The following is a 26,329-nucleotide window of genomic DNA, read 5'->3' as shown; positions in this document are numbered from 1 at the left end:
CCCAGCACGATTGTAAGAACATCTCACCTCTTTGAGCATACACATATTTCACTAATTTGGGGGATCAGTTTTGCATGACAGTGCTTCCCTGGGTTGCATCTTGATAAGGACAAAAATATCTACTCTGTATCTTGTGTGAGTGAGCGCAGATAGCTGCAAACTGGTGAAAGCACATAACCCGTGCTTGGAGCATTCCTCCATTTCTTCTGTGATAGCATATAGGAAAATACTACTATATGAACACAACTAGGTTTGCAACAACTGAACAAATATTTAGTTGGAAAAACAACAAAATGGAAAAGAAGCAGAACAAGAAAAGGAGCAGAAGGCAATTCCCAGTTGTCATTTTTTCAGACAACTAAATAACCATTATTGCATGCTGGAATGTTCTTCCTCTGTCCCATGGCACCTCCCGCGTGCAAGCAGACTGCTGCGGCACTCCTTTGAGCTAAGAGGAGTAGACTGGAAGGGAGGTTGCAACACAAAAGCAGGAGTTCTGCTGCCATGTAGCAGTGCTTTTTGCTAGTAAAAAATAGCCTATTTCACTACTGGTTTTGATAACACTCAACGGCAGCCTGGTTAGTTTTGGTCAAAAATCAGATGCTTACATAGTAAAATGTTGGTTCAGTTACCCTCTTCTCCTGACACATTTTTACTTTACTTGTTTACAACTCCACACATCAGGAACGCTTCACTAAGCAGCGCATCAGGTTTGACCCACGTGCTACTTCAAGCCGATAAGAGTCTTCCCATTGATTTTAATGATAAAGCCAATTGCTCATTTTATTTTTTTGCCAGGTGGCAGGAAAAGATGACTTGGGAATCAAGAGTTATTCCTGCTTTTCTCACATTTCTTGCCCTCAAATTCCTTCTGTCATGGCCAAAATCACAGGTTTTGAGGGAATACTGCTGACCTAGTCAAATTGGTAGAGCATACTCAGCAACGCAAGTTCTCCGTCACCCAACTGCTGCTGCAGTTACTCTCCACAATGTGCTTCTCTTGCCAGGAGGGAAGCTTGCTTCTGCACTATCAAGCTTTGAACACTCAGGGCTGCCAGCAGCCTGAGGAGCCTGCACAACTTTTTCTCCTTTCACTATTACTGTTATTTCTCTGCACTGTAACGTTGAACCTCCTCACCAGCCAGTTGGCGTCCAGAATTCCTCAAGGCTCTGGTGCTCTCCCCACCCCAAGCACGGTGCAGCCACCATGATGGTGCATATCCTGACTGCCTAGTGCAACAGGTCTCTTCCTGCTGATGGCAGTGCTATTAACTCCTTTACAAGCTGAGGCAGGGCTGGTTTTGGCAAGCTTACATGTATGAATGCAGCCAACCAGCACTGACCCTCAGATAAAAGGACATTCCAAAGGAAGATGGGGTTTCACACCTTTAAAACAGACATGCAGGAATGCAAAACACACAAATAAAACCCTGAGAACGTGCTGCATTTTGTTACTAAATGCCACTGGGGTAACTTCAGTGTAAAGAGTGCAATCCTAGCAAAGGTGTAGTGGTAGGCATTTGTGAAGAAAGGAGCAAGATCTTTCACTTCTCAGAACAAACCCAGGATATGTTCCATTAGAGATGCTCTACAGCACATGCTCATTTATACAGCTGGTATATGAACAGTGATATGAGGAACAGTGATATGATAACGAACAGCAGTATAAAGATCAAATAAAAGAGGCAGCCATCACGTTGAGTGATTTCTGTTAATGTATCAGCGCTTAATGTTTAAAATTATCAGAGGTGGGAGAAGGCTTATCCCTAAACTAAAATTAATAAAAAAAAATCTTGCAAAGGTATAGTTAATTAGCTGGGCTAAGGCCACAGCCATATTTTCTTGGGGCTTGACTGTATTTATTTCCCATACAGCCAGCTTACTCTTTTTTAAAGAGTCAACAAAAAAGATTTAGACAAATATAACTAAGCACAGGGAGAACGTTAATTATTTCTATAGCTCCAGAAGCTCTTGGTCAGAAGGCCCCAACACTTGGCAGCAGACCAACCTGGAGTTGGTTCTTCCACTTTCAGCTTTGCCTGGCAACACTGTTCCAAATAAACAAGGAGAAGCATTGCAAGGGCATGGCATTTAAGAGACCTACAGGGAAGCTTTTCTATCTCAGTAATAATCTTATCTCATACCGTGGGTATACATTAAAGCACTAAGGCTTTATGTGGTTGAACAGACATTTTCTACATATTCCCACTGCCCTCTGAATTAGAATATACTCTTAAAATTATTTTAATGAATGACCAAGAGAGGCACAAACACAAATGCATGGCACTCAAATTCCTCACTGAACACAAATTCCCTCTAATAAACGGCTGCTGGTAACCCCAAAGTTCTTGTGTAATAGCCAAAGTGTATTTCAGGATTATTAGGGTTACAAAACGTTGCACCCTGTCAGTAAATCAGAGAGCATGTTTACCATTTTCTACACTTAAGACTACTGGAGTTGTCTCCCCTAAAGCTCACCGTTGATTATCCTTTTAATTCTTTAGAAGGTATGATAAAGGCTACAGAATGACCTACTCGATAGCAAATTTGAACAAACTTAGAGCTCCCTTAGAGGAACAGACTGTAGAGAAAGAAAAGGAAGCACGTAAAGTCTGTTGTTTTCAAGAAAAGCATGGTTTGAAACTGCGTATTTCTTAAGAAACTCAAAAGCTACTTGGTCTACTCTGATGGCACGCAAGACAAATTGGTATGAAGCCTGCAAGTACAGTAGCTGCCTTCCAGTGTACGTGTGTAGCCTGTGATGATCAGGTGTCCAACTCTTGGAGGAACAAAGCTCTGTACTTCTGAACTTTAAGTTGTAATGATTTTCCCAGATGATCAGCTCACATGGGGAAGAATGTAGCCCTTTTATTCCAGTGCTGTTTTAATTGCTAACCCTTAGCAATAAGAGTTCCTCCACACCCTCAGGACTCCCAACCCAACAAAATGAGCCGAACAGGACTTGGAGCTAAACCAGGCACCGCAGCGGTGACTCCTGAACCTTGTCTGCAGCTGCCAGCCCAGACACCGGCAGCTGCCCAGGTTGGGGCAGCAGATGCGATTCGTCCTTAAGAACAAATCACTGAGAGAGGCTTTTGAGCAGCACTGCTACCAAAGGGCAAGTTTGAATAAAGGACGCAAACGCTACAATGCCCAACTACAACACAAGCACACCGCCGAGACTGCAATGCGCACTCTGCCTAGGGCTCGGCAGCCTCACACAGGGCTGCAAGGACATCCCTGGCAGATGGAGGTTTCCTCCAACCACTGGAACGAAGGCCCCAGCTGGACCCACTCGTAGATCAAAGAATTTGGGGCTAGGTGCCTTCGCCTAGGGCAACGGTGAGCATGCACTGAAATAGACTTCCAGGGGCCTTGCAAAATTTATGATTAAAACATAAAGTGTCTGTGGAATGTAGTTGGTTTAAGGCATAGGCAACAACTGAGCTTTTCTTCCCCCCCCCCCTTTTTTTTTTTTTAAACAAAAGACAGGCTTGAGGCTTTCTTACCAAAATTCTGCTCGAGTCTTTTACTGGACGAGCCTGCAGTGCTTCAGATGGGACACTGGCACAGCTGAAGCTCAAATATGTGTTTTCTGCAATGCACTTAACTTGACTGGAGCAATCAGGTCTCGGGTTTCTTCTACATTCCTTCTACATTATCCCACAACACATTGTTATTAAATTATGAGACAGATCATTTAAAATGTTTTTTTAATTTGTGCCCTTCATCAAGAACTGTAAAACGCCATGGATATTACTGATTCGCTGCTAAGCCTTTCTTGGGCAAACGTCCAGTGTCAAAGCGAAGTTGATCTCAAGCTCATACTCACTGCAGAACATATGGGAAATGTCAGCACTTTAAAATAAGAAATCACTGTATTTCTCTCCATTTTACACTGAATCACTGTCTAGAAGACATCCTCCTAATGTCCTCAACAGTGTTTAGATTTTGGAACTAAGCCAAGTATTTTAGTTGTCACTTTGCTTTTAGATGCCACTTGCAGCCATAAATAAGGTTCTTACCCATGATTAAAGGATCCTTTGTTTTAAGGAATATTTATATCTTAAAAGATTTAGAGCTCCCATGAGTCAATTCAAAATAGCAAAATAAAAACCCTGTGTGTCGCACAAAACAAAAACATCCAGAAAGCTACATTTATAAAGCTGTTGCTACCATAAAATTATCTGCTGTAAACAGATTTATTAACACAACCTAGGCTTTCTTTGAGAAATCCTGCTTTTACACATTAGCTGCCTTAGCAAGGTGGCACTTTCCTGAAAAGAGGGACCAACGCAGGTGACCTCCCAGAGCGCGGCAGCACAGGAACAAACCTCCCCAAAGCTGGAACATCCCATCAGTACAGGTTATTCTGCACCCACAAATGTGCAGGGTTTTACAATAACAAGTTAAAGTGACATTTTAAAGGATCAGTGCTCAAGAATCTCTTAGTTTTTTAACTGTCAGATTTCAGAAAGACCGTAACTCTGTGGACTCCTCACATGCATTTTGCCAAAACGAGATGATTTGGCACGTGCTTTCCTACTGCAGGATCTGCGTACAAGCAGACAGAAGCGATCACTTTTACAAGGGTTACTGACTGATTTTTAGTAACATTTATCCCTAAAACTTTTGGCCCCAGAGCAAATATAAATTCCGCCATCCTCAATTGGCGTCTTTGACTATCTTGCAAAGTTTGATGCTATTTCCCTTCCAGAGTTTGTGTTTGTTTGTATATAAAACAAGTCTTTGACCCACATCCAAGTTTGTTAAGCCCTTGGCACGTTTCCTTCATTAGAGTATAAGGGTTTTTAAGCATCTCAAGCTGCAAGAACCAACCAAGCAGAGCACGCGGAGCCCCTGTCGGGGTTTATAACCGCTTTGGACTCGCGGCAGCTCCGGAGCGGGGAGGCAGGGAGCCGAGGCCGTGCCGGCGGGACGGCTGCGGGAGCGCCGCCGCCGCACCCAGCCAGGCAAGCAGCCGGCAGCGGCGCGCAGCACCAACGAAACCGCTGCTGGAAGCAAAGCCCTCGGGCGGCGGCCAACCAGGCGACGTGCGCCGGGTGCTCGGGACCCTGCGCGCTCCCCGGGGCCTTTCTGCACGCGGCAGGCACGCCGGGGGGCTGGAGGCAGGCACGAGGAGTGCGCCCTCGCCCAGCGGGGGCGGCGACGGCGCCTGCTCTGCAGCTAAACACACAACAAAATAAAGCATTTGAAACGTGTCTCATAATTAGGAGAGCTGCATTGCTGGGGGAAAAACAGGCGCTATTAACACACTGCTGAAAGTACTGAAATTTAGCTTAAATAAAGATACAGAAGTGCATTCCAATTCAGATGATGTGCAGGTGATGTGGGTTTAATGGCTACGGGCATTTCACAGACACTGCACGCGCTCCGCGTTACTGTGGTTGTGGTAATTATCCCTTTTTCTTTTTAAGCAGCACATAAAATAGTCACATAAAGCTTCTATAAATGTCGCACGGAAAAGCTAGGACTCCTCATGGCAGCCATGTCTTATCTGCTCCTGTGTTTGAAAAATCTCAGCTCTTCCTTTTCCATCCATTAGGTATTTAGGGAGTTGAAATAAATTCACCGTTCACCACCTGCCTCATTATTAATACTCTTTCTTGAACCTGGCAACAAAGCTTTCATTTAGTCACCCTGATCAAAGACTAGAAAGTACCTTTATCTCTAAACACTTCAGATAAAAAACTAGCAGAAAAGCTACCCCTAAACACTCAATAACTTCCAGCTGGTTTTGGCGATACAAACAACAAGCAAAGCTGTCGGGGAGCTCCCTAAAACGGAGACAGCGCGCGCTCTCAGAGGTAACTCCCATTACTCATTCACAAACAGGAGTCACATTTGGAGCTTAACCAGTTACAGAATTACTGTATGATTTCGTCCGGCAGCTTCTGAGCTAGAAAATGACAGCCCCAAAGAGGGGGCAGCGGCTCGAGGGCTGAAGTTTTAGGTGTAACGAGTTTGGGCGCGCAGATTCTTGCCATACCCTCACCTCTTTCTTCCCTCCCTCCCCCCGTTTTGGGTGCTTTATATATTAACCATTGGTCACTCCAGCTCACAAACGCAAAACAATTCTCTTCCCATACATCTGGCAGAACACACTTGACACAACGCCATACTTTACAAATTACTGTATGTCTTTTGGCGTAAGAAATCCTTAACTGTGTCTTATTGTAGCAGAGGTACCAGCGACGGGCATGCAAAGAGTAACAAATGGCCCTGTCTCGTGGAGAGCCCATATGCAACAGCGATGAGACAGCCTAGCACGAATGAGCACCCGCAAGAAGGGGACAATGAGGGGTGAAGCTTGAGAACTGCAGGGCAACCTCAGCATCCCCCTATGGGCTGAAGAATAATATCCCATCCCCTCTCCCACCCCCTTTTTCTCCTACATCAATGTCCTCTAGATGAGGTTCTTCAAAACAGCTTTTGACACACCAAGAAGAAAAGGTCAGAGCAGTTAATATCCTCCTCAATAGGATCCTGGTTCTTTGAAGCAAGGTATTTTTTGCAATTCCAAGATTAATTACTTTAACTTCAAATTCTCTAGTTTAAACTCCTGTCTAATGCCAAAACATATAAACATATACACAATAGCCATCTTACAAAGAGGTTCTTGGCGCACATAGAAAAGTTGCCTGGTTCAATAAAGAGCAGAACATTTGTGCTCAGAAAGGAACATTTCCAAGCTTTGGTTTAAAATACTAACAATTTTACTTAACGTCATTTTTACAGTCAATAATAAAGAGCATATTTGGCATTAAAAGCCTGAAGACCTCTTAGGCTTTTATAGAGAAATGATTAGTTCCCTGAGGGCTCCTCTGAAGGTCAGCATGCTACCCCTGTTTGACAGGAACAGCCAGAGACAAAGGCAGGGCAAATATCTTGTCCTGACGGACGCAGCAGCAGAGTCTGGAGAACAACTTCAAACCGATTTACGCAGTCCCCTGCTGTAGCGTATACGCTCATACATTTAAAATTTAATGACATTTTGCTAAAACGTCTATGACGTACACTTTTGAGTCCATTTCCACAAATATCTGTACCACTCCTGAAAGTCGGTAATTCTGCGTACCAAAAGCTTTGCATCTGCACCTGCACCTCTACGTGAATCTGGTTCCACCAGCACAACTTGGAAACGACTCTCCCTGAAGATTTGTATCTTGTTCTTTGAACCACCTCACGACCAAAGGTACAGAGCACTCCTAAAATACTATACAGGGGACTGTCTTTCTAGATATCCTCTACACAGAGCCCTGGCTGCATTATATTTTGGAAGGAGGAGGAGGAGGAGGAGGACAAGCAGAAGGAGGAAGGAAAGGGAATCAGATCACTCCTCAGTGTTAATGATAGGGAAAATTTTCCAATGTTACATATATTTCAGTTAGTACTAGCATACCAAAACAGGCCCTTCTTGCCACCATGCTGAAATCCACGAACCATGAAGACCGACTGCATATTTTGAAAAATACAGTCATGCTATACAACATACATTTGTAGGCATGGGCTAGAGTCTATTCTTGGATTGTAGTTTAGTTTTACAACCATAAATCTGGTGCAGAATTTCACCCTCTCTCTCACTAGTACTCAGTAATAGAGTGCAATATAAAATACATCAGCAACATGACAATGATGTTAAAGATACATACCAGTATATCCAGGCAGGCTGCTTTAAGTAGAGTTATCTGGTCTGCAATGGTCAAACTTGTAAAGCCTGGCAATCGTTTCGCAAATTCCACTATTTTAATAATGCACTTTGTTGCAAGTTCACTGAATTTGTCCCAAAGCCCAAGATCCAGTCGAACCCGATGGTCTGCACTAGAGTTCTGGAAAGAAAAAGAAGGCACCATACATCAATAATCTTCCTTTCAATAAATGATTTTCACGGCAAAGAAACAACAACAGAGTATTCCTTCTAAAAGTACTTTCCATTAACATTCCAGGCATTTTCTGCAGTTTGCTGTTGGGATGATGCTGTTCTTAAACTTGGATTAATCGCCTGAAAATTCCTTGGATATTTCTCTGTTACTTACGATTGCAGAGGCCATCTGTACAAGGAATACAAATGAACTTAAACATTTTCAAATGCCACTACCATTATTCTTCCTTGCCATTATATAATAAGTGCATTGAGAGAGACAATTTACAGTTGTACCCCAGAAAATAAAATGAACAGTGGAACATGAATATTGGGTCCTCATCTGGAAAAAGCAGCACAATATTTGGAACATAGTTTCACATACTTAAGGTCTTAGCAAATTAGTTCTACTTAATTTATCTGCTCTGTGGTTCTGCAAGGGTTTTACAGCTTTCTCAAGCTACAGTCTCCCAAGAATTAAAGAGAATTTCTTTGCACAACATTATGAAAAACATCATGTGCGATGACGAATGCTGAATGCTCATTTGATGGCCTCTCCAACATATCCTCTATTGTTTTTACGTGTTACAAAGACATTCTATCTGTATCTTTCAGTGATTGTTTCCACATACTCACATAACCAAAAATCTGTAATTTTCCAGGATATACAGCACTATCTGTGTTTAGCTGTGACTCATGTTTTCGTACATTAAAAATAACCACTTAGCCCTTAAATCAGTTAACCATGAAGTGTGTGTCAGCCAAGAACCAGAGGATTCAAAAGTTACTGTGATCTACTTGAGAATAGCAGTCCAACAAAAATGGGGGCATGCAGAGAACTGGTTAGTTGGTTTTTTTCCAACCAAAACTCCTGTAGGGTAACAACTGACGAGGACAGAGATCGGAAGTACTCGATCCATTCCTACCCATGCAGCATATTCCCCGCTTTGCCGGCATTTAACCAGTGCTGGTTGCAGTGCAGCTGGGGAGACAGTCCCCCTGCCACTGGATTTATTTCATGAGTCACCAGATTCCCTGTGCATCACAGCAGCCTTCTGCTGCCTGGCGTTCCCCTCTGCATAGGAATAGCTGCTCATTACAAGACACATTTTACCTGTAAAAAAAATGATGATTTCTAATTTGCAAAAGGTACTGAGCTGCAACCACAGAAAACAAAAGGCAGAATTTCTCTCACTTCCACATCTAATCTGATGGCTACTCGAGAGAGAGAGAGAGAGGCATCTCCAGAAAAAAGGCCCAACCACTCCAGATAGATAGCTAAGACAGGTAGGGGGAATCCCCCTCAGACAGCAGCTTCCTTCTCTGACTGCAGAGGAAGCCCATGTGATTAGCTGCCTTATTTTTAGTTAAAGTTAAAATGTTAAAGACATGTAAATTAACTTAGAAGTTAAATGAGGAGTGTCAGTCCAAAAGCCTGACAGACATGACATGCACGACGCCAGTGGTAAGCGTTTAGTTTACTCGGGTCACACGTGCTTGGAGGAAACGTTTCTAATAACTTTGCCCCTGCTGTTGCTGATGGTAAGGACATCTACCTCCTTGAAAATAGATGGAGATCTCCAAAGGAGTCATCTAGTGGGGACTACTTTCAGCCTCTCTCTCTCTGATGCATGTACTCCTCCTCCTCTTCCCAGCTGAGACATCCAGCAGGGAAGCAGCAGTGGCATCGTGACGAGCCATGGTGACATCCCATGGCCACTCGCCTCAGCCGCTTGGGCCTCTTTCAGAGGCAGGGCTAGACTCAGTGCCAGGGATACTTTTTATTGAATAAGCAGTACAAAGGGGCCCGAATTCAGCTAAAGGAAAATCTCTTGCGTGCAAACGAATTCTCCGTGAGCAAAAAGCCATATGGAAGTAGTTTGTCACCTCTGATACCAACAGCCTCCTGTGGTTCACAGGAAGGAAGAGGCAGGAGAGGATGTGGGGCATGAGATAAGCCCAGCATGGCTACAGATGATCTGTCGCCAGCGCCAGGCCCAGGGATAGGCATGACGTGAAGGCCATGGCTGGTCCCAAGGCAGTCACCAGCCTCACGTCCACCTCTACTTGCAGCAAAGTAGAGAAGTACACCTCTTTACGTTAGGCCATTATGACAACAAATCAATGTTAATCACGATGATCAGTTTGAAGGTGCACATATGCCTTCTTTTTAAGAGATAAGAAACTAACACCGTCCTTTCTATTTAAAATGCTATTCTGGAAACTCCTTAAAATCAGCTTCTCTTATTTTTTTTTTTTTTTAATAAGGGCAGAAGAAAAGATAGGAGAAAATGTCTGCATAATCCTAAACCTAAAGAATTGCCTTCAAAACGGTCCAAAACTAATCGGTTAACAGTCATTCTAATGCCCTTTGAAACATTTCTTTCGGCTAGTGGAGTATGCATCCTTCAGATTTATTTTATTTCATCCTCAAGGACCTTGGTGAAATACAGTACATTGGAGGAAAAATAAGATCAAGATGTGCAGTCATTCAGGCTGTAATTAAATTTAATAGGCAGTTTATCCAGTTCATAGAAAGATGGCATAGCGCAGAGCTACACAAAGCAGAGCCTAAAGCAGGAAATCATTTTACAATAGGGTATCCATCTGGAAAAAAAGACGTTGCACGAAACCAGCAAGTGTGAACGAAATCTTCATCAGTATCATATGAGGTTACTTTATCATGCTACAGTACTGGCAATGGGAAGTTTGACATGTCTTCTAGTAAGAGTAATGCACAGCCGTCTTAACAAATGTAAATCTAACTCACTATTATGCAAACTGAAGGGAAGGGGCACTTAATAAAATACAAAAGAACCTGGTGTTTTATTATGCTGGTTGCCATATTCCTCAGCAGTAGATCCAATGTGGTTTACATATTATCTTTGAGATGCTACAAATGGAAAGACTTTTAACATTTTATTTGGTAATGAATGCAGCCATGAGCATCATGGAAAATAGCCAGTTTTTTTAGCAGCACTTCTGAATATGTAAAACCAAAACTGACTCCGTTGATATATAGGTTGAACACTAAAACGTGAGGTTAATAAAATGCACGTTAGAAATAGAAACGCTGATTAAATTTGCCTGAGGATCTCCTCTAACCATGCTGTGAAAGAGATGCAGACGCTATGACTTTTCCTGAATGTTTTACTGAAGCAGTTTTTTGGGTGTCTTTTCCAGGAGCAGTCTTGCATGTTTTTCAGGCCTTTGCACCAGTGCACATATGGTGGAACAACCCTGTAATACGCCCTAGTGACATCTTTATCACTAGAAAAGCCCAACTTTGCTATGAAATCCAATTAAACAGTCATTTTTGCCACATAAATTGATCCCGTTTTTTCCATCATTTTTGTTTTTCATTGCAGTCTGCTCTGTCTCCACATTAACAGTACAGGTTGAGGTACTCACAGAAATATATACAGTAGCAGAATCCCTCCTGTCTTTAAAATCCACTTTACAAATGAAACAAGGCTCACAGGGGCCACTATGCCCTAATCAGGAACACTTGCCATGCCTCCTTAGGAAAAGCAGCAGTATGCTCTAGCCCGTGCAAGTTCAATGAAGGTATACGGCATGCTCCTGCGCTCAATCCCGGCATCAGGATATATTACATTTCCTCTACAACAGCACAGAAAAACAGCCAGGTAACTTTTAGGTTGAGCACTTGCAAAAAGACCAAAATGCCACCGAGATGCAAAACCTGCCTGCTTGCAGCTAGCAAACAGCAACTTGGGAGGACCTGAGGCAAAGATCTATCCACAGAGTAAAAACTATTTTCTGTTTTATCCTCCCTTTATCATGAGGCTGGACGTAACACAGCTGTAGACTTACAAATAACACCGGTCTCAAGGGACAAGCAGTATAGTTACACTCAATTATACTATAAAGTATGACATCTCTAGAGAAATTACTAAGGCACTTTCTCTTACCTGGATGACAGTAATAAAACAGATCTATTTATGATGGACTTTTGAAACCCATTATGTTTAAACAGCTTGCTGATTCTCATCATCGACAGAACTGTACTTGCCACTGCCCACCAAATGCAACTGTTAAGTCAAATGACCCAGGGAATTTAATATGAGTGCTAGTCTCCCATTATTTTAAGTAGGCTTTTATTAACTATGCAAAGCATAGTAATTATTACAGATAGAGACACTTTTTCTTTTTAAAGAGCAAAGGGATATAAAGTGCACAACTGAGAATGCTTTTCCAAACCCATTTTTGAACAAATAAAAATACACAACGGGGGGAAAAAAACCCCACATAATCTTTTTCTACAGGAAATGCAGACTGCAGAGTCCAAGAACAAGAGGAGTCAGATATGCAGTCCAAATGTCTGAACAGATTTTGTTTTGTTTTGTTTTTTAAACGACTGTATCTCTGCAAGGTCTCTTGGTATCAGTTCCTTTACCCTGCTCTCTTAATACTTAAAATCCTTTGCTCTTTTTAGCAACAAACAAAAACATGTTTTTAATCAGTCTCAAAGATCGCAGAGCCAGAGACGTGGAGGAGTCGAGCTTATGGCACGCAGCCTCTTCCTCCCGCGGTTTCTATCAGTACATAAGCGCAGAACTCATGAAATTCAAGTCAATCCACATTGATTCAATATGCTCATTTCTCACTTCTCATTTAAAGAATTAAACAAAACAAAACAAAAAAGAAACCATAGGAAGGTGGTAAAACCAATCCATACGCTTCACAAAATGAGGGGGCCATTTTCCACAAACATTAGCCTACAAAAGCAGGCATAAAATAGCATGACTAGCAATCTTCTACCTGCACTATCTTGTTACTATTAAGAAAAACAAAGTGCTCTATGCCTCTACCTCTCTTTGGTCTCAACGCATGCATATATATATGTATGTATGCATATGTATATATGTGTGTGCTTATGTGTGTGTGTATATAACAAAAAAAAAAAAAAAGGGTGATATGGTTCTGCTTTTTGACATCTGATCCCTTTTTCAAGTGCCTCAGAAGGAAAGGCTATGAGCCCTGCATTTGACCCATAACGCAGGCTGTTGCCTGAGCACCGAAGCTGTGTCCTTCAACTTGCCATGGATCTCTCCCCTCTTCTGAGAAGCTCATGGATCCTCCACCTCTGCCAAAAATAGTCTCCCCCACTCCTTTGGTGACAGACAGCTGAAGACGGAAGTCTACCTTTTTTCCAACCACACGGCTATTTAGAAATACTCTATTCCCCAAGTTTTTTTGTTTGTTTTGTTTTTTTAATCAGGTGCAAACAAGTGAGGGAGTCCTGTACTCTACCCTTTAAAAAAGTTAACATTAAAAACAAATTCCTATCCAAAATGCCAGAACGGCTGCCACACCTTAGCTAGACGAGAGATTCATCTAGTCAGCATTTCACACAGAGAACATGAGAGCAAAGCAAGAGGGTAGCTAACATTTAGCACCGCTGCTATTAGTTTTGACACAGCTGTTGACGGAAGCCGTAAGCTCTCAAAGATTCAAGGTAAGCCAGAAATAACTCTCTCAGTATAATTTTTGTTATTGTAACGTGTATAGTACCAAAACATGACAAAGCAGCAGTCTTTAGCCAGACGCAGCCAACCCTGTATGGAGTGCCAAAAGACCAGCGACAAAAACAAGAAGTCCTGTATCCCCAGGCTGTCCAGTGTGGCCTGAGATCAGGATTAATGACACTTGGCCTCAGAGACACTGTGGTCAGATCACACTTATTCATAGTCAGCTCAGATTCATCCCTTACTAAAACCCAAGTGCCCTCCGTAAGGGCTCCGCAGTTCCTACACGGACATGAACTCACCTTCAGGCCCAGCAGGAACCCAAGGACGAAGGCATCAGTGGTGTGACATACAACAAGACCTGCTCTGATTTCATCCGTTTGTATCATTTCAAGAGCTAAAACATTAATGACACTTAAGCATCCAATATATAATGCAAGAGTATGGTGCCCAGGTTTATCTTTCAGTCACTCAGGATCTTTGAAAACTACCACCACAGAGCATCGACCGAGCAGCTGTCGCGCCCTCTGCTAGCTCCCAGTTAACACAAAACTATGTCACAACACGTTTGCACGCGCAGGCATACTGATCTGTTATTCCAGATAGCCAGACCATGGGCAATGCAGCCTGCGAGCAACCAACGCCGGCATGCAGACCAGTCTGGGGCACGCGTCCCAGCTGCGGACACACAATCACCTCTCCAGCAAGGCATACAGCAACTGGCTTTGAACCGGGAAGATTTTCCCACACTTATTCAGAAGCGCTCGTACATTTGCAGAAGGCTGAGGGCACCTGTTTGGAAGTTCTTATTCGCTTTGAGATGAGGATGTACCACATATTGTGAGGGGAGGGGTGGAGGGCATTAACCTAGGAATTTCCTTGAAAGGAGACACTACAAATCCCAGTCTCAAGCCTTGAGGGGGAGAGCTTTTCGTTATGTCACCAGCTGGCTGCTTTTGAGCTCCTAGCCTTGCATACCGCCCTGGTCCCTGGAGGTCTGACTGCGCTTGCCTACTTCAGCAGTATTTAACAGCACGCCTACACTGACTGTTTTGACTAAGTCTACCGTGAGCGTGAGTAGAGAGCACCAGAGCAGCCTGCAGAAGACAGAGGCCTTTCCCAGAACTAACAAGTTTTTGCAGCTCTCAAAATTAAACATGAAAATGCTTGTGCAAATACTTTCAGTGACATGAAAATGATGTTCTTTTCTAGTGCCTCAACCTTATGCATTTAATGTCACAACTTTTACGCTTGCTTTTCTTGCACTTAAAATTCTAAAACCTTGTATCTAATCTGAGACTTTTGAACTTTGCACTTTGTAAATAAATGAGCATGCCATAAAGCAAGTACCCTGTTCGTTAAACAGTGACCTGAATATTTATGCCACACGTGGACTTGCCTATATTAACTCTCTGAGAATTTCAGCATTTACTTCAGTGTCACAGCTTACTCAAAATGGAGAGTAATCCAAAGGCCATGCATTTCCCCTAGAGCCTTGATCTTGTTCCCAGATCCTCAGCAGGGGCTGGAGAACACAGACTGTGGAGGCCAATGACTCCTTGCCTGAGCCAAGCCACTCCACCTCACACGCTGCTTCACTACTTCAGGACATTTTCCTCAGTCCTCTAAAACATCTAGTACTACTTCAACTGACCACACGAGATCACATAGGGGAGACCCAACACAAGCAATTCCTCTACTGGTACGTCTCTAAATACTGCCTCATGTATATTTTTTAGCATCTTTTTAATTACTGCATTCACAAACTTGCCATTACGTTTCCTCTCTCAAATCTATAAATATGGCAAACTTTTTTCCCTGTATTTCACAACACATAATCATATAGAAAAATTTCCTGACTGGGGCTGATTTTTCATTTCCAAAAAGCAGCTAAAGCGAATGCTGTTTTGTGGTATTTTGGTAGACTGGAAGAGGAACTGAATTCAAATTTGCCTTTTAGAAACTCGTTTAATTAGATATTTCATGTTTTCCGTGACCTTGGCAGTTTGGAGACTGCTACCAGTAATCTAGCAGCATTTAAAAAATTCTCTGCACCTGCAAAGCTGTAATGCACTAGCAGAACTCACGTCTTTGGAACCTAATGAATTTTAAATGAATGGTAGTATATAATTCACTCATGGAGTCCAAGCTCGTCTCCTTGCCAGATTAATCTTTCGGACCGCCTCTTACTATACTGGTAAATAACATTTCCAGTTAAGTGCAACTTGTCTTCTTCAGCATGTATTTTCTTGCACATTTACATTTTTCATGGCTAAGGATATTCAAGGAATGTAACCACTTTTTTTGGTCTATTTAAACATCCAAAGTTTCCAATCCAAAGATCATGTCATTCATGCAAATCTAAAATGTAGGTTTTACAAATCATGCTTACGGTAGTGTATTTTCCCAGCTGGCAGAGCGAAGGGAAGGTTTCCTGGTGAGCTTTCCGGATCTTCTCAGTGAGATCATCCAACTCTGCTGTCATTTCATAGTTTTCTGTGGACTCCTGCTTTGAAGGTTCCTTCTTCTTTTTGTTCCTATCATTTCTGACAGCTAGGGAAAAAAAGAAGAGACAGAGATAACATGTGGTTACTCAGACCACCCCATGTTGCTTTTGCTGCTCTGCTTCAAAATACTGCAAAATATTTTTTTAATTTAAATGTAAGTTAAGTCGAGATAAAAATGTTAGATGCACAGTGAATACTACTGTAAGCTTAACTACTTATCAGTAAAAAATAAATTTAATGGGATAGTGATGAAACCAAACTTCGACAGGTGTTTATTGCAGATGTACTATCATACATCCACAGTATCTTCCTTCCAAGAAAGCCTGCTACAACTTCACATGCACTGCAAGTCTCTCAACACCTTTGTGAGATGGATTTTTTTTCATTTTATCATTACAATTGCGTGTGGCAGAGCAGAGAATTTCTCTTGAGTGATGCAGCTGGTATCTTATTGGATGCAAACAACGCTAAAGAAAAGCAGTAACTGTCTGTCTTGCTACATTTCACAATACGGAAAGATAACAAAACCCATACTAATACAAAACCCCATCAAACAAAAATAATTTAAGAGGAAAGTTAAAGCTAAAAACAATAAATGAAAGAAGATGAAACACATTAAATTCAAGATCTGAAGATCAAAGGAAGAGCACAAACACTTGAAAGAGTAAAAATCACAGCACAGCTTTCTAAAATTCCTTGCCATCTGCTCCTGCACTTAGGCCAGCCATCTACCTTCCCCCTGGTTGTGGGGATTACTGGAAATATGCGTTGTACAGCGCTCATTCTGTAATTGATTCCCCACATATTTGTGTTTTGTAATAAAATATGACAGCTGCTCCATCACTATGCTACTCTTTGTTCCTTTAATGAAAATAGCTTGATTTTACAAAACGTGCCCAAGAGATAAGCCCATGTCCACAGCATCGCCAATGCTTGTGAACTTTATCAAAAGGACTGCTGTTAGCTAAAGCTAACGTTTTAAGCGTGACCAAACACATAAGGGACCTGGGATTTAAAACAAAGCCAAACAAAACCAATCCCTCTCCCAAAAGACTAAAAGCTGCTGGACAAGCAGAATATAATACTAACGTTCACCTATGTTCACAACTTCACGATACTTAAATCAGCGCCCCAAATTCGGGGGTGCAGCAGTATTTGAGGACGGCCATTTACTGATTCTCATTTGTACTGCCCGGCTCCAGAAACAGCATTTAGCCGTGCCACGGGGAGCGAAGCATGGCAGAATTGGCAGAAATTCAGAGACAGCTCTGAGCTAGCTCTTTTCCCCAGCAGGTTCCCCAGGCCCATCCCCACAGCACCATGTCTTCTGCAGTTGCTTGCTCTGTTCCTGTGAACCACAAATGATCACAAAGAGTGGACAAATACTGAACGATTAAGGAAAGACGAGTTTTAGCTTACTCTTACCTACAGCCTCTGTTAAACAATGAATAACACACCGTTGGATCCATTTTCCTCTAGGTATTTTTACTGAGAGAAAATTGAGAGTAATGTGAGAAAATGGTGGGGTGGGAAAACAGCAAGTTATGGGGACGTACAGAAAGAACATAATGCACATAACAGAGAACAGGGACGAGTTCCTGGTGAGTCACCAAGCACGTACTGAATGCAACTGAAACAGCTTCGCTTTTCTCAGTAAGGGTCTGACTTTGCAACCCGGAGAACCCTGTCCCTGATCCAGCGTATGTTTGATACACGGACTTGATTAACTTGATTTCAATTGTGTGAACGGACCCGCACTGAAGTCAATTACGTGCTTTCCTGCATCAGGGCGAGGATGCTGAGCACCTCGCCAGATTAAAGCGCAACCTGGAGTGACATCAATTCTGAGGTCTAGACTAACAGAGACTCAAAAGAGGCCAAAGAAGGTGGACAGAAAAGAAAAAGACGTACCCTCCTGCGATGGTTCAGCGCTAACCATTTAGGCAGGTTTTGGGGGTTGGGGTCACTCCCCATTTTACAAGCATTTCCCTAAAGCCACAATGTCCTGATTTGCTCACTGTATCTCAGGGCTTAGGAATATTCTTACGCCTTGACAAAACACGCAGGACCAACACTGACATCATGAGCGCACCAAACTGTCACTGCTCTCCAGAAGTAAATTCTGATCACTGCTGCACTTGGGAGAAAAAAGAGCTCCTTGGAAAATAATATGAACTCCTATCCAACCGCAAAGAGCAATAAACCTTTGTAATAAGGCCCCATTTACTTATAGTTCTATGAGCTGACTGACAAATTTGCTAAACAGGCAGCTTCGGCAATTACTTATCTCAATAGCTTTGAGCTCCTCGTGGCGCACACACACACGGTATTTAGGCCACTCGGAGGAGCAGCTGCCAAGAACTCCCAGACACGAGGAGATAATTCACACAGGGGTTGCTTTGCTGCTCCCTCACCACCACTGCCGAGCTCTGTCTTCAGCTTTACCTGAAGTCCTTTCCCTTCCAAAGGCCCCTTGAAAGGCAGCTGCTGGTCAAGCCACACCATGAAACTGGCTCGGCTCTGTCCTCTTTCTTTTCAGGCACAAATCACTAAAGGTTAGGATGAGTGGAATGAGAAAATTAGCATGTCCTGAAAACAAAGAACAATTTCTATGTTCTTCGACATTGATTCTGACAATCTTCATAATAATAATAAAACCCAAATAACATTCATCTTCTTGCTTTATTCATGCTTCCTATGTCTCCTACATTCGTCTTCACTAAGGCTGTAGCAGACATCGCAGTGTTTCTATAGTCCATGTAAAATAACACAAATTAAAAAAAAAGGCTGACATATAGTACCCAGGCTCCAAAAACATAAAGAATTTCAATAAAGTAAAACTATTATGCAAATTCATCTACATCTATAATTCAACTGAAAAAAAAAAGAAAAAGATTAAGCCATTACTATGTTTAAGAGTTAAATAAAAACATAATAACACACTTTTGCACAGTAAATTCAAAAGCTATCCTTGCCCTAGGAACAGGAACTGTCACACCACACGTGGGTATGGTTTTGCATTACAGCTTATGCTTATATTACATAAATCACACCTTTTTATATCTTGGTCTTTAAATGCATATGATCACATCAATCCCTGATGTAATTCCACTGCCTTTAATGATGATATGCAAGTGATGAATCTGTGTCACAGTTAATGCTGCTGTAGAAAAATCAGGTTATGAATTTCATTACTTGTGCACTATATTTTGACTCCATGGTTGCATTATTTACGAGCTCCCGACACGGGACAGTATGGTGGCTCACTTGCCCTGTGACACACAAAAAAAAAAAAAGAAAAGAAAAAAAGAAAAAGAAAGAAAGACAATGGGGAGAGAATGACAGAAGGTGTAGGTCGGGAGGAAGCTGTGCCCCAGTGCTGCTGAACTGCCGAGCGAGGTATCCCCACGCCCGAGCATGTCTGCTCTGAGTCATTTTTGTCCGCCAGCCTCCCTGTCACTTTGACACACAGGCCAGTACTTGCACTTCCACACCCAGAGACTTCCAGGGAGCTGCAGCTGAAAGCCAGCAAAGGCACTTTCAGTTGCCTTAACTTCAAGCACCAGCTGCTGCCCTCAGACATTCACCCACTACATGATGGAAGAAGATGGGGCTGAACGTCATCTCCTACCCCTTCCCCTCCCCGCGCCTGCCAGGCTGTCCCCCTCACCCCACGTTTCCCACCGTGCTCCTTAGCCGTAGACACATTGCCCTCAGACGTTCGGTGACCACGCAGCAGTTCCTGTGCTCGAACGGGATCCCTCCAAGCATGTCATAATGCTGGGACTTGTCCCATCTTAAACGCAACCCCCACCCCGCCAACTAGTCCACCAAATTTAGTCCCTCCTTGGCCTAAGAAGAATCTGGAGCCCAGCCCAAGAGAGCTAGCCAGTTTCTAGATTATCAAGGAAAATTAGGAAACGCCAGGTTTTCATATTCATTTTGTCAAGGAAGGCACAAATGCGTGCAATGGAAAGAACCTGCCGCTCTGAACACAATTTTCCCAATTACTTGCATAACCTTTGCTTCCCCAGATGCCCAGAAGATGGTTTGACAGCACCTTTCATATTTTACAATGATTAATCAGCTATAAATTCATGGCTTGAAATGCTATCATTGCAGTTTTGCCTCTCAGAGATCCCCATGACCTTTGAATAGCTTTGTGTACTAGTTAACTGTTTTTGTTCCTGTATTGACAACTGCTAGTGTTTCCAGTTGGTTTACATTCCTGCAAAACCAGTCCTCTTGTCCTTATGTAGTTTGAAGTTATTTGTTAAGCTAACAAATCCCAAAAGCCCCAGGAAGCACAGAAAGCAAGCCAACATGCTTTCTGAATGCACATTGCTTAGCACAAGGTAGATTTTCCACAGGATTTTTTTGTTTTCCAATGCTAATGAGAGCAGAAAACACAGCTGGGTGTGAGGCAGGACTCCCGCAGACCTGCCAGCTCTTCCCTCTGGGCAGAGGGCTGCTGTCTCGGATCTGCTCCCTTGCACCTCTGGCAGCAACCCATCCATTTCTAACTATCGAGCAGCCTGGGCTGCTGGAAATCGCAGATAAATGGCACCATGCACACACAGGCGGGCAGCGAGGCCCACGCTGGACATCGCACCTAGTGTGTCCAGGAGTGCCAGGGATGCGTTGCTGTGCTGCAAAACCACACGTCTGCCCAGCTCCCTTACACGGCGACGCTCAGACTACAACTTCCGAGAATTTTAACTCTGGCAGAAGTTAATAGCTGCGGACCAGTTCAGTGAAGCATGCACAATTACCCATTCCTATTGCCCACGTTGATCCATCACGATCCGCGTCTTACTTCTTTTCCTTTACTGTGTATCGGCTTTCCTCCCATCATCTTTCAGTAAACTGTGCCCATTATAACTAACGGTGATACATAAGAATGTCTTTCAAAACAGCCACCTTGGGAAACCTTAAACCCAGTGAAACTTAGCGCATTCCCCCCCCCAGAGAGAAGGGGAGAGGATGAGCTAGACTTTGCAAATCCCATAGACAAAGCCAGCACCGAACTACACATCACAGAAAGTTCCCACGCACGGGACTGATGCAAGTAGGCACAGAAATGAAGGCTCTCTCTAACACTGGGTACTCAGAGAGGTTGTTTTTCCCTTTTATATGGAATATAATATTGCCTCCTCCTGTCACAGGAACAGCGACTCAGGATCAGAGTTTACAGTTACACTACATGAATAAATTCCAAATCAGTTCTATTTAAAAAAAAAAAAAAAAGAAAGAGTAAAAACTTTCTTGAAAACAGTATGATCACACTTGACAAACTGACACGCCACCCATTTAGATTCTGTAGTGGTAAGAATCCTACTCATGCTTTAACAGCAACACAATTACAAGCCAAACACAGCATTAAAATATGCAGAACACCAGGTAGTTATAAATAGATTGGTTTTCCTAGGTCATGATTTCCAGATGAAATAATGTTTTCTTTTAGGCAAACCTGCTCAGTCTTTAAAAAGAACAGGAAACTATCTTAAAACAAATTCCCATGCCAAAACTGAGCTTTTACATATGGAGAATGGTTGGAGGCAATGCATGTTTCAAATACACAACTCTGTTTCTATTGGACGAAGCCAATAACAAGTAAACAGTCATGTATGGGGCTTCAAATCCAAAAATAAAATATACTGAAAATTGTGCATTGTGTAGTTGATTCAGAGAAATCAACCATGTCAGCTGTCTGGTGCAATTGCCATGAGAAAACATCTAGAATTGAACGCCATAGTATCTCTCTGTAGACGCAAACCAAAATGAACTGGGAACACAGAAACTATCATGAAAGAAATTTCATAAGAACCTGGCAAGCTATCATTTTTCCCCAGGCACACAGCTAGCATTTATATTAAAGAATTCAAACCTGCCCCTAGATTTCTGTAGGGAAATAATGTTCAGCTATGGCAAATGCGCCCTGACCAGTCCTCCAGGACCCTGTGCCACTGCACCCTTCAGTTCAGCCACAAGGGAAAACACCGCAGATTCAAAAGACATCACCCTCTGGGTTGCCTTCATGCCTGCTGGCTCTTCTAGCTACTGCTGTGTGGGCTGTTTTTGTTTTTTGGGGTTTTTTTGGGGGGTAGGGGGGTGTGGGGAATATGGTGCATCTGAACTCTCCCTTGCAGCTTTGTATTATTCATTACATAATTGCTATGTTTTATTAGAAACATGATCTATTATAACCTTGAATATGGGAACTTAAATGACATTGAAAATTAGATTATTCTGATTATGAGAGAAGTGAGAAAGGTACTAAACATTTGTAAGACTGATAATCAATCAGTGTATCCATGTGAATGCAATAAAAATCAATCAGGAGCTAGTGCGTTTAAATCTAATTTTTTAAGCATGACATTTTCTTCTGAGTTTCTTTTTTAAATGTCACCCTCTTCTACAACAGTGATTGATTCTATCCCCAAGGACAGCTAACTCCAACTGTTTTATTCATTGCATAGAAATCTTGTATCCATATTCTTTTCTAAATACCAAATTAATTACAACAATATTTTCATCAAAATGTGAAATTCAGAAATATACATTCGTGTAATCAAAACAGTAAGAAACATGTCGTTACATTTAAATTGCTTGAAATAACAGGATGGTTTTAACTAGCAAACAATGTATTTTAACACAGAAAACTGGAATTCTGTGTCCCTTAAGTTTTCTTTTTTTTTTTTTCAGAAAACAGAAGGCCAAGGATTTGCTTGTTTAACATATAATTCATTTAAAAATTTTTCAGTAGAGAACAATGAATCACTAGCTATAGGGAGTCTGTGAGTAATTACCTGTGCCTCCAAAATAACCTCATTAGGCTATTGTAAGTATAAGGGAGACCTTTGATACCTATAGCCTAAGGGGCTCTATTTTTCCATTCATGCACTGGGGATCTCTACGGGTATATCCTATTATAACCAACGAAAGCAACACATCTCCCATTTATGTATGAGGATAACTGCAGGGTTAATATATCAAGAACTGAGTTAAAAGAACAGGTTTCATTATACGAATGAACGATACAAATGGATGCTCTACAGCTTTATTTAACTGCCTTGAAACTTGATCAGTGGTTTCAAGGATTCCATCAGTTTGAAAATTTTATTTTTGACATGAAATTTGGCACCTGCTATGTCATCTCTCTGAAATATTAATAAATGAAATGAGCAAAAAAAGGAGTTTCAAGTCCCTTAAAAAAAAACAGTAACTGAACTCAGAAGTAGGACCAAAATTAGCAAGCCAGTGCAGAACAACAGATTGAGAAAAAATACCAGTTGAAGATAGCCAAAAGGTGTGGGTATTGGTGGTCTTCGTTCTTTTTTGTTTGTTTGTTTTTAGTTTTACTATCATTTTCAAGATAAAAGAAAAAGTGGTATAAAACCAAAAAAGGTTTCTTTTTTTTGCTTGCTTCTCAAAGAATCGTCTTTAAACGTTTAAGACACAGGAAGTGAAAACAACAGTTATCATGCTTTGGCTACCTAGAACTGTCAATCCAAGACCTGAAACTGCAGCCAAAGAAAAAATCTGGTCCAAAGGACTGATTTGGCTTGAATGTTGAAGGAAACTTACAGAAGGATCCATAAATTTCTTCAGAGAGAGAAAAACACACATAAACTACTTCCAGGTCCATGAACATACCAGTAAAGCCTACCTGCACGTTGAATTTGTCATTTCAGGACTGATTCAAGTGCTGCAGAATATGCAGTTCTTACTGTTACAGGCACAGTAAGAACTACCCATAGCAAAAAAAAAAAAAAAAAAAAACAGACTCCAGAAACAAAATGAACCCCTACCCCACCAATAGCTCCTAAAAAACAAATTAAGAAGTCGCAAACACAGAAAGACACCAAATGAGTGAAACAGAATAAGAAGAAAAAGCATTCTGAGGCAGAAGAGACAATAAGTGGAGCAGCTCAGCCAGAGCCAAGGTACACAAGGCACAGGATTTGTAATTTCAGCTAAACTGATAGCCAGCTCCTTGGTCTCTCTTACGATCACCCTACAGAATAGGGACCCTACGTACTGCAATTAAATTAGACAGAGAGATGTGATTATGCACATAACGATAAGCTGTTTAAATAGTATTTGCCCTGAGATTTCCATTTTAAAAGTGCTTTAATATCATCAAGTGGTTGCCAGCATGGAATAGGATAAACCGCATCCTCTTAGAAGCTGACACTTAAAGAGCTATTGAAGGTTAGTACTAAAGCTTCAGGCAGAATAAATCACTAGTATCTCCCACAAAGGCCCAACAACATAACTGTGATGGAAATAAAACCTAGCCATGCTCATCAGCTAAGACAAAACTTATTCACTGATATGTTTCCATCTGTATTCCCCCAAAACGTCACCTCAGGTAACTTAACGTTGCCAGAAATTCCCATCTGCAAGTTGGAGCTTCTTCATAGGCAGCTTCTGCAATATCCCCAGGCATCCAGTGTCGCCTTTGAATAAATATGCACAACTATCACTCCATCCTCATTCTTCTTCTGCCACCTTTCTCACAGTATTCTTTATGATATTAGTTACTTCCTTATTCTAAATGTAAAACACCCAGTTTTTATTAAGATCGACCATGCCATCTGCAAGAGGTTTTGCAGAGAGCATCACCTGGTGCATATTACCAGTTGTCCCCTTCCCTTGTCAGTGGATAAATCTCAAGAAGCTTTGGGAATCACTCCATTCTGGAAGGTTTTTCAAACTTGTCGGGCTTTTGAGGCTAACTCATTGCTCGTTGCCAGTCTAGAACCTCCATGAAACTAGAATTTCAGGGAAACGAAGTATTACAGTGTTTACTGTGTACCTTTTTTGGCTGCCAAAATCCCAATGGATCTACTAGTCACTTCTTCAGCAGGCTAAATATAATTCTGTATAACTGTTTAAATTAAAATGATCTGGGGAACAAGACAGCTTTACATTGGCATTGCAGTGTCTAAGCGTATTATCTAAAAATATACAAGAACACAAACACAACAGATGATTATTCTTTCTTGTCCTTACAGTTGAAGCCATTAACTGCATCCACAGCAGTTGAAAAACACTTCTAAATAATCAGCCTGCCTGACAGTAAATTTCTATTAAGCTATAATATAGAAAAATAGTGCACTTGTTTTTTTCTGCATAAAAAAAAATTCCTAAATTTCAAACTCTGAACTTTCAGTCAGAAGTCACTAAGAGGCCATTAAATCTGCCTCATCTGATTTCAGCTGTTCAAATGCCCTTTCGAGCTACCTTCCCAAAGCAACTGCCCTTTTGAGCTACAATCTTGAAGTCTGGTACACTAACTCTTTATGGATAACCCATTACAGGCAAAAATATCCTGAATCTGACCTTTTTCTCCAGGGTCACCAAAAGGTAAATCAGTCTACTTATCTACAAATATTACATTAATTTCTTTTATGAGACAGTCATGGTAGTACAGTGCCTCACAATTGGGAGAACTTGGGGTTATCCAGTGCCATCAATTCAATTTGGTGGACATTATCCAGGATTGCTGATGGCAAGGAAAGCGCATGGCTGTAAACTAAAACCAGATACTGCACTCTATTTCTGCCCAGCACCTGGCATGATTGTAGCACTTCATACAGCTTGAGGTGCTGCAGCTATTTTATTTCTCATCCTAACATACACCTACACAAAGAACGTGACTCGCTTTTTACTTAACTGGAAAGCCACCTATCACGGCCAACTGCAACTTTGCCTGACGATAGCATTAACAAACACCTTTAACAGAACGACTTTTCAAAATAAACACATCCATTCAATATAATGAACGAATCTCAGGAACAGGACGAATCTTGGCTTTCTGATTACATACGATAAGCAGACTTTCTGGGACAGTAAATGAAAAGGCTACAACTTCATCGGGGAAAAAGAGACGAGTTGGAAGCAGCCCTTCCCTGTGCTCACACACGGCTCAATCCCAGCACGCCGGGCAGCAGCTCCCTCGAAGGAACAGCAGTGCCGAGATAGTGCATCGTCTGTCTTTCTCCCTTTTATTAAGGCTGAACGTAGTTTTGCTTTCCCCAAACAGAGTTCTGTCATATGTTATTTACCCGAATTAAAAATGATAGCCCCAGCTTACAACCGATCCTATTTTAGTCTTGCAGTGGTGCAACCCCACAGATCTCAGCAGAGTCCTATTAGCGTAAAACTACAGTAGCGTAGCGGGAGAGCAGATCTAATATCCGTATCTGCAGATGGATAACACCGCATTCGTAGCTAAGTTTCATTTCTTTGTTTTGCCCCCAAGGCTAAATTTCACATTTGTACCTCCTGGTGTCTTGTGCAATTGGGTAAAGGTGCATCTAGCGAAAGAGCTGCCAACTGACAACACATCTGAAGAGGCTGGTGCGTGCTCTCCATTTCATCAAGCACAAAGAATACATCGTCTCGTAGATCGAGCTCATGAAGGCGCAGGAGCAGTCGTTTCA

At 42.0% G+C, this 26,329-nt stretch overlaps 1 protein-coding gene across 13 annotated transcripts in view; it reads right to left on the bottom strand.

The window, feature by feature from the left end:
• RARB (retinoic acid receptor beta) overlaps positions 1-26,329 on the bottom strand; it is a 336,226-nt gene that overhangs the window by 5,778 nt on the left and 304,119 nt on the right. For all 13 annotated transcript variants that reach the window (XM_068935450.1, XM_068935449.1, XM_068935455.1 and 10 more), the window contains 2 exons: positions 15,764-15,924; positions 7,674-7,850 (listed from right to left, as the gene is read on the bottom strand). In XM_068935450.1, the coding sequence (XP_068791551.1) occupies positions 7,674-7,850; positions 15,764-15,924 (338 nt within the window). The remainder of the gene's footprint in view (positions 1-7,673; positions 7,851-15,763; positions 15,925-26,329) is intronic.

Source organism: Struthio camelus, chromosome 2 (genome assembly GCF_040807025.1).
Source record: "Struthio camelus isolate bStrCam1 chromosome 2, bStrCam1.hap1, whole genome shotgun sequence".
NCBI lineage: Eukaryota > Metazoa > Chordata > Aves > Struthioniformes > Struthionidae > Struthio > Struthio camelus.
The sequence above is the reverse complement of the archived record's forward strand: the minus strand, read 5'-3'. Positions and strand labels throughout refer to the sequence as shown.